At 33.3% G+C, this 13,245-nt stretch overlaps 1 protein-coding gene across 10 annotated transcripts in view; it reads left to right on the top strand.

Annotated features, from left to right (window-relative positions):
- Nucleotides 1-13,245, top strand: part of KIF20B (kinesin family member 20B) — a 67,356-nt gene that overhangs the window by 15,618 nt on the left and 38,493 nt on the right. For 7 of the 10 annotated variants that reach the window (XM_059169495.1, XM_059169496.1, XM_059169499.1 and 4 more), the window contains 8 exons: nt 67-138; nt 440-586; nt 1,274-1,436; nt 2,069-2,356; nt 6,833-6,972; nt 7,702-7,840; nt 8,481-8,709; nt 9,604-9,656. In XM_059169495.1, coding sequence (XP_059025478.1) covers nt 67-138; nt 440-586; nt 1,274-1,436; nt 2,069-2,356; nt 6,833-6,972; nt 7,702-7,840; nt 8,481-8,709; nt 9,604-9,656 — 1,231 coding nt within the window. The remainder of the gene's footprint in view (nt 1-66; nt 139-439; nt 587-1,273; nt 1,437-2,068; nt 2,357-6,832; nt 6,973-7,701; nt 7,841-8,480; nt 8,710-9,603; nt 9,657-13,245) is intronic. The other 3 variants (XM_059169501.1, XM_059169498.1, XM_059169500.1) reach the window with 2 other exon arrangements.

Below are 13,245 nucleotides of genomic sequence, written 5' to 3'. Positions count from 1 at the left end.
TTGTCTGTTTAGAATATAGAAATTAAAAATGAAAGATAACATTTGATTTTTCTATATTTCTTTTAGTCATAGCATATTCACCATTAGAATATTACAGATTGAAGATTCTGAAATGCCTCGTGTAATACGAGTCAGTGAGTAAGTTGAGCATTCTTTAAGTTGTAATTATTTTGGGGGCGCCTGGGTGGCTCACTTGGTTAAGTGCCTGACTCTTGATTTCAGCTCAAATCATGATTTTAGGATTGTGAGATTGAGTCCAGTATTAGACTCTTCACTAAGCGTGGAGCCTGCTCAAGATTCTCTCTCTCCCTCTCCTCCTCAACCCCCACTAAGGCTCTCTCTCTATCTCTCACTTAAAAAAAAAAAAAAAAATTGTAATTATTTTGAATTGTTTTGTTTTGAAGAACTTTTTATAGTTTTTTTTTTTTTGTTAATTCAGATTGTGTTTATGTGATCTTGCTGGTTCAGAAAGAAGCATGAAAACACAGAATGAAGGGGAAAGGTTAAGAGAGACTGGGAATATCAACACTTCTTTATTAACTCTGGGAAAATGTATAAATGTTTTGAAAAACAGTGAAAAGTCAAAGTAAGTTGCTGGAAATGCAATGGGTATATTAAGTATTAATAATATTTAAATTTTCAAGTCTTATTTTAGAAAGTTCTTTTTTGTTTTTAACCTGCTTTTTTGTAATGGCTATACATGAAATATGAAAGAAATACTTAGAGTTCTTGGATTAAAAAAACTGAAATGAAAAAACAATGTCAGTCGATGCCATTGGCTCATCAAGTAAACATAATATTTTCCATCGCAAGTATATGTCAATAGACACTAGAGATAATAAGCCTCTCATGATCCTGGCTTAGCATCTATAACCACTTTATTCTTACTAATCATTTTGTTCTTCTAGATGTAATAGATTTCTGCATTAATTAGCATTTTAAGCTGAATGAGTTGTAATTAACCTTTATCATTTTTAGTAAAGGTGTTTCATGGCATATATTGTAAAATTTCTTAACATTAGAAAACACAACCCACTTCAATTTGATTTTCTTAACATTTTGTCTTGTGAGGTATTGTTATTGTTGGTATTATTATCAGCAGTATTTAAAGACAATAGTAGGAATAAACAAAATGACTTTTCTGTTTTATATGCTAGTCACTAACCTAGAAGTCCGTGATAGCTAGATCAATTATTTCTTTGTAAAATTTATTAGCATTCTTACTTCATGAGATTTGTTTTAACTTAGAGTTTTTTGAAAAATTTTTCCATAGGTTTCAACAGCACGTGCCTTTCCGGGAAAGCAAACTGACCCACTATTTTCAAAGTTTTTTTAATGGTAAAGGGAAAATATGCATGATTGTCAACATCAGCCAATGTTATTTTGCCTATGATGAAACGCTCAATGTGTTGAAATTCTCAGCCATTGCACAAAAAGTAAATATATTCAAATTTCTGCAGAATTTATTAAGTCTCTTATTAGAATGTGAACCATTTTTTCTCAGCATGGCTAATACATTTTGCACTTAAAACTGTAAACCTAGGAAATAATTGAAGATTAAAAATGTAAATGTTTGACCAAGTAAGAGGACATGTGATAAGATTGAAAGTTATCCCTTGTGTTATTATTTTTTCTTAAAGATTTATTTATTTTAGAAAATGACAGTGCGGGGGAGAGCGAAAGAAAGCATGGGAGGGAGAGGAGCAGAGAGACAGGGAGAGAGAAACCCAAACTGACTCTGAGCTGAATGTCGAGCCCAACATGGGGCTCGATCCCACAACCCTAAGATCATGACCTGAGCTGAAACTTGAGAGTTGGATGCTAAGCCAAGGGAGCCACCCAGGCACCCCCAAATTATGAGTATTCTTGTAATGGATTGACTGCTCCACCACCCATCTAATTCACTGTCTAATCAGGAAGCCCTTCTGCTAGGAGCCCTTCTGTATGTTTGTTTGCATAGGTCTTTTTTAAATGCTAGAATTGTCATTTGACTTAAATTTATGAAATTATTTTTTCGTCGACAGTTTTTCCTTTTCTGTTTTAAAAGTCACATTGGATATTTTAACAGGTTTGTGTTCCAGACACTTTAAATTCTTCACAAGAGAAATCATTTGGACCTGTCAAGTCTCAAGATGTATTATTAGACATTAATAATTCAGTTAATAAAATATTAAATGTAAAAAGATCCACAATTTCATGGGAAAGTGGTCTAGAAGATGTGGTGGAAGATGAAGATATAATTGAGGATTTAGAAAAAGGTGAAGAAAACCAAAGTATGGAAACTGATCTTACTGATGAAGATCTAGATAAAACACTGGAGGAAGATAAGGCTTTCATTAGCTACGAGGAGAAGAGAGTATGTATTAAGAACTTGTATTTCTAAGCTTGGCTTATTATTATTGTGAAGTTAGTTTTAATAATACTTAAATCTCCCTGTCTTCTAATTTTTTTCAGCAATGTGCTAAATTTTTTATATATCTCAGCTTTATATTTTGAAAGAAAATAATTTTTTAAAGATTTTATTTATTTATTTTAAATTTTATTTATTTATTTGACAGAGAGAGAGAGATCACAAGTAGGTAGAGAGGCAGGCAGAGAGAGAGGGGGAAGCAGGCTCCCCGCTGAGCAGAGAGCCTGATGCGGGACTCCATCCCAGGACCCTGAGATCATGACCTGAGCTGAAGGCAGAGGCTTAACCCACTGAGCCAGCCAGGCGCCCCTAAAGATTTTATTTTTAAGTAATCTTTTCAACATGGGACTTGAACTCACAACTCCATGATCAAGAGTTGCAAACTGTACCAAGTGAGCCAGCCAGGTGCTCCTATAATTTGAAAAATTTTAAACCCACAGAAAGACTAGTACAGTGAAAACTCATTGGATTTTTAGTTAACATTATACCATGTTCAATTCTTTATATGTTTGTGAATACACATTTTTTGCCTGTACCATTTGAAAATGAGATATAGACATAATGAATGATACCTTACCACTACTTCACTGTGTTTCCTAATACTGTAGACATAATCCTTATGATCACAAGACCATTTTCACACCCAAGCAATTTAACATTGATAGAATAATCTGTTATACTGTCCATAGTGAGATTTCTTCAGTGATTCTACTATGTCCTTTATAGGCACTTTGTTTTTGATCTACAACTGAAGTTAAAAAATTGCTTTTGATTGTCATGTTTCTTATGTTTCTTTAGTTATTTGTAATCCCACAAAGATATTTTTTGAGAAGTTAAGGCTAGTTGTCTTGTAGAACACCCCCAATCTGGATTTCTCTGATTTTTCTTCATGATTCAGGTATTACACTATTATCTAGGTCACGTTGTGAGTTTCATATTGCATCCTATATGGAGACACAGGATACTTGATTTCCCCATTCTTGTTGATGCTAGGTTTTGCTCATTTGGTTAAGGTATTGTGTTTCAGATCTCTTTTCATTGTGAAATTGTATCACCTGTGTGATGATACTTTTGAGACCATATGGATGCCTTCTTCTGCAGTATCCTTTCACACAATGATTCTGGCATACTGCACCAAACTTAGTTTGCAGTCTTAAGTACAAGCACTCAAAATGGCCACCTAGTACCAATTAGTCTTTCTTCAAAAACAGGAATTGGTTGTTCGTCTATATATTTATGGTAAATAAATAAGATTGAATGGTGGTAATTTTAGCCTCTGTTCAGATACAGTTCACACATTTATTTACATTGTATTAATCTGAGATTTAGGTCATGTTCATATTACTGGTTCCCCTCATTAATTGGCCATAACTACATCTGTATATATGGAGTCTTCTTAACCATTGTCCTAGGTACCCTGATAACCATATGCTCATGGGTGTGCTTTAAAAGTGTTGACAAGGGGCACTTGGGTGGCTCAGTGGGTTAAAGCCTCTGCTCAGGTCATGATCCCAGGGTCCTGGGATCGAGCCCTGCATTGGGCTCTCTGCTCAGCAGGGAGCCTGCTTCCTTTTCTCTCTCTGACTGCTTCTCTGCCTACTTGTGATCTCTGCCGAATAAATAAACAAAATCTTGAAAAAAAGTAAAATAAAATATAAGTGTTGACAAATCTCACGTCCTAGTACCCTTGGACTGTAGAAGTCAAAGTAGATGGATGATATATTGGTTTAAATATTCTTGTTTTAATAATTTAGTTCAATGTCCCTGAAGACCATTATTGCACATGTGTTGTTTGGAAATGCGAATGAAAGCTTCAGATGCTGTCCCAATCTATCTGTTCACTGTGATGGGATCTTGCTTACTGCGGACCTCTGTAATGTAATGCTTTACCTCAGTGATAAAAGGAGCGATCAGTAGGCCTAGTTTAGTTTGTAGTAATTTTCTCAAAGCTGAAGTTTATATGTGATGTTGATTAAAGTTGAAATGTTAGTAAAATTTCTGAATTTACCAGAGGTAACTAATGCTACAGTTTATAATTGATTATATCGTATAAGTGCATATCTCCCTATAGCATTGATAAAATAAAAATTACATCAAAGTGTATTATAATATTTAACTTTTATTTTATTTTAATTTTTATTTTTTTGACAGACAGAGATCACAAGTAGGCAGAGAGGCAGGCAGAGAGGAAGAAGCAGGCTCCCTGCTGAGCAGAGAGCATGATGTGAGGCTCGATCCCAGGACCCTGCGGTCATGACCTGAGCCGATGGCAGAGGCTTTAACCCACTGAGCCACCCAGGCGCCCCTATAATATTTAACTTTTAAAAATGAAACTGATTAGACTGCTTGCTTTATATTATTAGCATTTTAATTTGCATTAAAAATCATTATGAGATACATAGATATTGGCATATTGATACTTATGGTTCATTTAGCCAGAAAGACCAGATTTTTTTTTTTAGCAAAAACTTTATCATGCGCTAATAATGATAAAACATGAATTGTTGAGAATTATTAAAATAAGGCGATTTCCCAAGCTATTCCCACATTCATGCATATTTCTCTAGGTCTCCTGCATTTCTTCTTTAGTCATTATAGTTTATTATTTTATTATATTTTTTAAAATTTAAATTCAATTTATTAAACATATAGTGTATTGTTAGTTTCAGAGGTAGAATACCCAGTGTTCATTACATCACATGCCTTAATGTCCACCATGCAGTTACTCCACCACCCTGCTTCCAGCAACCTACAGTTTGTTTCCTATGTTGAAGAGTCTCTTATGGTTTGTCTCCCTCTCTGATTTCATCTTGTTTTATTTTTCATTCCCTTCCCCTATGATACCTTTTTGTTTCTTAAATTCCACATATGAGTGAGATGATATGATGATTAACTTTCTCTGATTTCACTTAGCATAATACCCTGTTGTTATATCCACATTGTTGCAAATGGCAAGATTTCATTTTTTTGATGGCTGAGCGCAGTATTCCTGTGTGTGTGTGTGTGTGTGTGTGTGTGTGTGTGTGTCTTATTTATCCATTCTCTCTTGATGGCCGTCTGGGTTCTTTCTATAGCTTGGCTATTGTGGATATTGCTGCTAAAAAAATAGTGACACCTAAGTGGCTCACTCAGTTAAGCTTCTTACTCTTGATCTCAGCTCAGATTTCATTACAGCTTATTGTTTTAAACAGTGGGAAAATGTGGTTGTTTGAAATTATAAAAGTATTATTTAATCATGGTGGAGTCTGGAAAAAGAAAAAGAGGGAAACTAAATATAAAAATCTCTTTACATACCAGTCATGTTAAAGGTTTTTTACTGCACATTACACTTTTGTATGCTGATTTTCTTCACTTGAAAGTGCAAATTGTGCAAGATTGTGCAAAGTATGAATTAATAGTATGTCATTATTGTTCATTACAGTAGGTTTCTTTGTGATTGCACCATAATTGAACCAATCTTTTTATGTTTGACTTTTCAATTAGGTTTCACTTTTCCTTAATTAAATATAATCGCTACTACAAAACAATACTCTGATAACAATTTTCACAGCCAAAACACTGGGTCCTGTTATATAAGTATTTACTTGGTATAGTTTCATGGGAGAATTAAAAAGTCAAAATATCTATAAAAAATATTTTCAGATATAAAATTGAGACACTGAAAGATCTGTAGCTTTGAGAGAGTTTACTGATTAATTTATTATTGAGAAACTTTAAATAGAAATCTTAAGGAATATGAGGCTATTATCTGATACTCTAATTTATTTTGTCATAGATCTGTATTGGCCAGGTTAAGTGTTAATTGATTTATTTATCCATTGTCCTTATTATATGATTATGTATGCATTTTCCAAAGTCTTAGAGTTGTTGCTTACATTTGGATATTTATAAAAGCCTAGTAAGATAAGTTTATGTTACATCTCTTTTTTCCATTTTGGAAAGTGTTTTGGGATTCTTAGTAACTTCTCTATGTAACACTTAGGCTTTAGATCTTGACTAATTTATAATCCAACCTTCAGCACTTTCCACAGACCTGTTCTTTACTTTCTTCACCTTTGAAATATGGATGCTGCTACCAACCTCACAGAGGTTGTATGGATTGAAAAGCATCAAATATGAACTCTTCAGAGTAGTTTCTGGTAGATAATAGATTTTTAGATTTTTTTTTTCCTTTTTTTCCCTTTCTTTGTGTAGCCTCATGGTAATACATTTGAGTTACTGTAAGTATATTTTTAAAATACAGAGAGGTCCACTTGATATTTCAGAGTAATGAATTTCTGCAATATTTTCAGTGAGAATACTACCATTATTGAAAGAATGCATAATTGTGGTCACTAAATGAAGAGTTATTTTTGAATGCTCAGACTGTAGTATTTCTTTTGGGATATATTTATTCTTAGGATTTTAATATTTATGTTTTAGAAACTATTAGATTTAATAGAAGACTTGAAAAAAAAACTGATAAATGAAAGAAAAGAAAAGTTAACACTGGAATTTAAAATTCGTGATGAAGTTACACAGGAGTTTACTCAATATTTAGCTCAACGGGAAGCTGACTTTAAGTAAGTTATTTCTTTATGTCCTAGTAAAAATTGAGAATTTTATTTGTTCAGAATTTTAAAAAAGTTATTTATTTATATTAAGTGGCTTCTGAATTCTGACCTTTCTGCGGGCTTGAAAGTAACTTGCTAATCCTTACAGTGTTTCAGAGTTGTACATGAATGATTTAGAATCTGCTTTTAGTTTTTAATGTTCTTAATCTTAGAAATTTATTATTATTATTTTATTTATTTTTTTCATCATGGTAAGTGTACTCTTTAATCCCCATCACCCATATGACCCATCCCCCTACACACTTACCCTGATAACCTTAAGTTTGTTCTCTGTGGTTAAGAGTCTGTTTCTTGGTTTGTCTCTCTTTTTTCCCTTTGTTCATTTGTTTTGTTTCTTAAATTTCACATACTAGTGAGATCATATAGTATTTGTCTTTCTTAGACTTGTTTTGCTTAGTGTTAAAATCTTTAACTCCATCCATTCTGTTGTAAATGGCAGTATTTCATTCCTTCTTATGGCTAAATAATATTCCATTGTGGTGTGTGTGTGTGTGTGTGTGTATACCACATTTTTATGCATTTGTCTATTGATAGACCCTTGGGCTGCTTCTGTAGTTTGGCTATTATAAATAATGCTGCAGTAAACAGCATGTGTCCTTAATCTTGGAAATTTAAAAAAATTTTAAAAAATTCAAAAAGTGTTGCTTTTTCTTAATGGGATTAATTTGTGTTATGAAGGGAAACTCTCCTTCAGGAACGAGAGATACTTGAAGAAAATGCTGAATGTCGTTTGGCTATCTTCAAGGATTTGGTTGGTAAATGTGACACTCAAGAAGAATCAGCAAATCAAGATTGTGCCATGAAAGCTGAAACCAAAGTATGTTAACTGAAATGTTAAGTCCAGTGATGTTTTTGGTGCCAGCATGTAGTGTACCACATCAATAATGAAAAAACATTAAAATACTTTAGAATTTTCAGAATATTTTGCTGTGATGAAAGCAAAAGCATTATATATAAAAAGAATTGCTCTTGCTGGCTGACTGACCATTCCCTGCTGTTGAGGAAAAATTATCTTTTTCTGTTGCTTCCACTGAAATTGATGTCTTTTGGGCATTGTTTGATTTTTTTTTTTTTTTTTTTTTTAATGTCCCAAACATGGTTTGGCTCTTGGACTGAGTTGTGATAATGGAGGTTTGTTTCCTCAACTGTCCCAACAGAGAATTAGGAGACTTACAAGTGAAACTATACCTGAACTGATGTCATAATTGTTCTATAATGACTTCTAGCTTATGACTTTTTTTTAAAGAGTGGAACTATGTCTCCCATTCCATAAAACAGAAAATGCATAATGGAACACAGCTTTTTCATAATTGGAGATACTTTAATATACATTATTGGAAAACATTTTAAGTTGTGAATTTTTTGCTACATGTTAAAACTGTCTAAATCAGATAGTGCCACATTGTAAGAGTGAAAGCCACTGTTAACAATAGGCATGTGGTTTTTGCTATTTTTAGGAAGCACATAATCATGTAGGAATTGAAGATATTATTGATTCTCTTCAAGATGATGTCACTGATATTAAGAAACAGGCTGAAATTGCTCACTTATATATTGCATCTCTTGCTGACCCCCAGGAAGCTATTGCTTGTTTAGAAATAAAATTTAATCAAGTTAAGGCTGAATTAACTAAAACCAAAGAAGAATTAATCAAAACCCAGGAAGAGTTAAAAAAGAGAGAAAATGGTAAGTAGAAGTATCTTACCATATTAGATGTTACAAATGTATACAAAGATAGTTGGTGAGTATAAGAGATTTATGTAGCTTATTTACTAAGTGACTAGAAGATTCTTTGATCTAGATAACATTTAATTAAAATTTAACATTTTAGTGGCTTTGTAGTACTTTACTATTAAAACCTTTTTTTGCCTTTATTTACTTTCAGACTAATATTAGTAGAAAATGTACTTCTCAAAAAAAGCAAAACAAAACTAAAGAACAACAACCATCAAACTAAGCATTAGTTTTATGAGCAAATAAAGAAATCTTACAGGAAATTGTAATGCTGTGAATTTTATTCTGTATTTTTTATGAATTGTCATAGTGTAGTATATTCTGCTCTGGGCTTATAAGTTTGGGATAAAGTAACTCCTCTGGAGTGCTCTTAAGTTTGCTGGTACTCCATGCCAGCTCTGAGCTATATATTTGTGTGTGTGTGTGTGTGTGTGTGTGTGTGTATTTTTTTAAATTTACATATATATTTATAATGTCATACCTGATTTTTAAGTGTTAGATTAAATATTCTGCCCTTTTCTTTGTGAAAAAAAAGTTGTTAGAAAATAGCATGTAAGTGGTGTTTCTACATAATTAAGTGGACTAGAAAGGTACTATTTTTCTCTCTTCTCTGAAATTATACCAGAAATTTTTTATAATTTAGTGTATGTCATTCATTTTTACTCTGCATGGGATGTTGAATGTGGCTTTTCAGAAACATTGCCCTCTGGGGGTAGAATTAGTAGGTGAATGCTGTGCTTCTAGGCCTGTCAAAATCATTTTTCCCAAATGTAATACATGTTTTGTGATTATTCAGTGATATATGTTTTAGATGCTTATTTATTTTCAATATTCTTATTTTTTCAGAATCAGAAATTAATTTAAATTCGTTGGTTCAAGAGCTTGAGAAATCTAATAAGGTAATACTTCCAGTTTTATTTTGTCTTTATAAGGAACTTAATAAGTAATTGAAGGAACATGAATTATGACAAGGTACTTTTATTTTTAAAATAATTAAAGAAAAAGTAATAATTGATAGAAGATTGAAAATTATAAGTTTCCAATGATAGCCCCTGGAAAGCTTCTTCAGTCTTTCCAGAAGATATTTTATTTATATATAGAGAACATATACATACATCTTTTTTCTATGTAAAATAGAAGATAAGAAAGCCCCCCCATAATCTTCCTCCTGAATGAAAATAAGAGAGAAAACCAAGTTGGTTGATAGCTTGTTTTTAGATGTTTACCTTATTTATTTATTTGAAAGATTTTATTTATTTATTTAAGATATAGAGTGCACTGGAGCAGGGGTGAGGGGCAGAGGGAGAGCGAGAGAGAGAGAGAATCTCAAACTCCCCACTGAATGCAGAACCTCCCACGGGGCTTGATTCCAAGACCCTGAGATCATGACCTGAGCTGAAATGAGATGCTTAACTGACTGAGCCATCCAGGCACCCCATATGTATTTATTTTTATAGAACACTTAACTATGTATCCTCTAAAATGTTCTACATATATTAACTCTTTTAGATCTCAGAACAACTTTATGATGTAGATACTGTTACTATTTTTTATTTTTACAGAGACCTAAAATAACTTGCCCAGGGCCATACAGCTTCAGAAGGTAGAAAAGTTTAGGATTCATTCCTGGATAGTCTGATTCCAGATTCCTCTTACCCACTATGTTATATTGCTTTTCTTTCCTTTATTGAAATAAACATATGTTACTGAAATAAACATAAATAAGGTCATACTATGCATACAGATATTTTTACTTAGTCTTAAAAGGTGAAGGAATTCTAAAATTGCACCAGACTTGCATTTTATCTATCCTAAAATATATTTATTAAACATTGCTATTTTTCTTCTTTCCAAAGAAAATACTTATGCAGAATCAAAGAATTCAGGAGTTGGTAGATAAAATTGATCAAAAAGAGGATACAAACAACAAATTTCAAAATGTGAAATTTCATACAGAAAACACATTTGCAAGCAGTATAAGAATTTAACTTTGTCTGCCTTACAAATTACATTAAAAAGTCTATGTTTTAGTTCAAAATAAAGTAATTTAAAATAACTTATTTAGCTAAGATTAATTTACTAAGAATGTTGAATTGCTTGTTTTGGTGTTGAATTTAGTTTACCATTGTGCAAATCTGAGTTTTTGAGAACATGCAAAAGGGCATTTGACCTCTTTGAACATAATATCCCATGAACTATTCTGGCAAGTGCTTTACATATGTGAAAGAAAAGAATATGTTGCTCTTGGAAGTCTAAGCCTTAGCTAGTTGGAAGGGGAGCTTTGGGCTAAAGGATCAGATATCTGGAGGTCATAAAGATTTCTGTCTCTCTTTGTTTCTATCACTGTATCTATCTGTATTTCTATGTCTTTATATAGAACTATAAATGAAATTCAGTGGAGTTAGGGGTTTTTTTTGGTTAGAGGGTTATTCTTTTTTTTTTTTTTAATTTAAATCTTTTTTTTTTTTTTTAAGATTTTATTTATTTATTTGACAGAGAGAGATTACAAGTAGGCAGAGAGAGAGAGGAGGAAGCAGGCTCCCCGCCAAGCAGAGAGCCTGATGTGGGACTCGATCCCAGGACCCTGAGATCATGACCGAGCCGAAGGCAGCGGCTTAACCCACTGAGCCACCCAGGCGCCCTGGTTAGAGGGTTATTCTTATTAAATGCATTTTTTTTTGCTAATGTTCATATGCTTAATGGCAAGGATATTTTATTTTAAAAATTGCATCATATATTATGCCATGTAATGTTTAAGGGTTTTAGAAGTACAAGCTTAGGTAATTTCATATTTAGTCAGTTTAGCATAATCAGCCTGCCTTTTAATCCTTTTTTTTTTTTTTAAACAATGGTTTTGGTTTTCCTTTATGTTTTTTTATTGTAAACTCCTTTATATTATTGTTTGAATTAAAGAAGGCAGAATATATATATATAACATAATAGGCTGAGTAAACCAATAGCCAAACCTCTCATACATAAAAAAGTATGTCTTTTCTTCCAGATGAGGCAAGATTGACATCTTGTAAAAAGTGCTATTGACTATCCTTTCTCTCTTTAAAGTCAGGGTCCAGTATTCACCAGTATTCTCATAATCATCTGAGCATTAGGTGGGCTTTTGATATTATAGGAGTAAATAAGAAGCATTCTAGAATAGCTTACCTTCGGTCTAATCTCTGATAGCAGACCTCCATTTTGGTATTCTTTAGAAGCATTATTCAGTCTGTCTGACTTTTTTTTTTTGGTACCTGAACTGGGAGAGACACCCTTATAGTAAGGAGAAGAGCAAGGATGAGAAGCATAAAATGATTTATTTCAGTCAAAACAACAATAACAACAACAACAAAAACACTTATTGAATGTCTGCTGTGTCCCGGGTACTGTTAGATTTTGAGAATTATATAGATAACTAAAAACTAGTCCCTTTAATGACTCCTCAGTAGGAGAGAAACCGCGTGCGTAAACAGAATTACAATGAAATGTGCAGTGGTAGTCAGTATATATAGGAAGCTGAGAATAGGTGGAGGTTTAGGGAATACTTTCTGGAGATGACAATGATTAAGTTGAGCCATGAAGGATGATTAAAATTCGGTCAGTTGAAAGTATGGGGAAGGGGCAGTCCATACCTGGGAGGGACAAGAAAATAGGCTGGCCTTCCAGGTTTAGGATTCAGAATGCTCAAAGTCCTAGAAATGGGAAATCTTTCAGTCAGTGTAGGAAAGCATTGTTCAAGAAAAAGTTTGAAGCAAGGAGAGGTGAGAAGTGAGACAGGAAGCAGTGGGTTGGGGTAAGGTGGTTGAAGTTTTTAAATTCTGCATTAAAGAGTTTGAGTTTTATTCGATGGGCAATGAGAAGTCATTAATTTTAAGGAGAAGAGTAGTAAAGCTGATTTTTTATTTTGAGTTTGATGTATTTGGAAATTTGGAGGATGGGATTGAGATGGAGTTAGACTGGAGGCATAGAGACCAGAAAAGCCTCTTTGGAAGAGTCAGGTGATGGTTGATGAGGCCTCTGATTACGGGTAATTGGATGGTGGCGGTAGAAATTAAGAGAGGATATTGACTTGTGAAATAAGGGGAGATAAGACCTTTTGGGACTGGGAGCTTGACTTTTTATAGTATGAACTGCTGGGCCTTCGGACTCTTAGCACTTTTGTTTGGCTATTCAGCACATGGTTTTGCTCTGATCACTTGATTTGGATTGTTAGTCTTGTTTGGTTTGATGAAGGAAAATAAAAACAAGAAAAAAAAGCCAGAGACATCACTCTGGCAACTACTTCTTTGAAGAAAATTATTGGAAATTTAAGCTGGAATTCTATTTATTTCTATAGGATGTTTATATACCGCAGTGTGTTAGTCATGTTTAAGTAATAGTAAATAAACAATTTAAAATAGCAGTGTTTGGGCACCTGGATGGCTCAGTTGTTGGGTGTCTGCCTTTGGCTCAGGTCATGATCCCAGAGTCCTGGGATCGAGTCCCACATCGGGCTTC

The sequence above is a fragment of the Mustela lutreola genome, chromosome 4 (genome assembly GCF_030435805.1).
Source record: "Mustela lutreola isolate mMusLut2 chromosome 4, mMusLut2.pri, whole genome shotgun sequence".
In the NCBI taxonomy this organism is placed as follows: domain Eukaryota; kingdom Metazoa; phylum Chordata; class Mammalia; order Carnivora; family Mustelidae; genus Mustela; species Mustela lutreola.
Note: the sequence above shows the minus strand (reverse complement) of the source record. Positions and strands in the feature narration are given on the sequence as shown.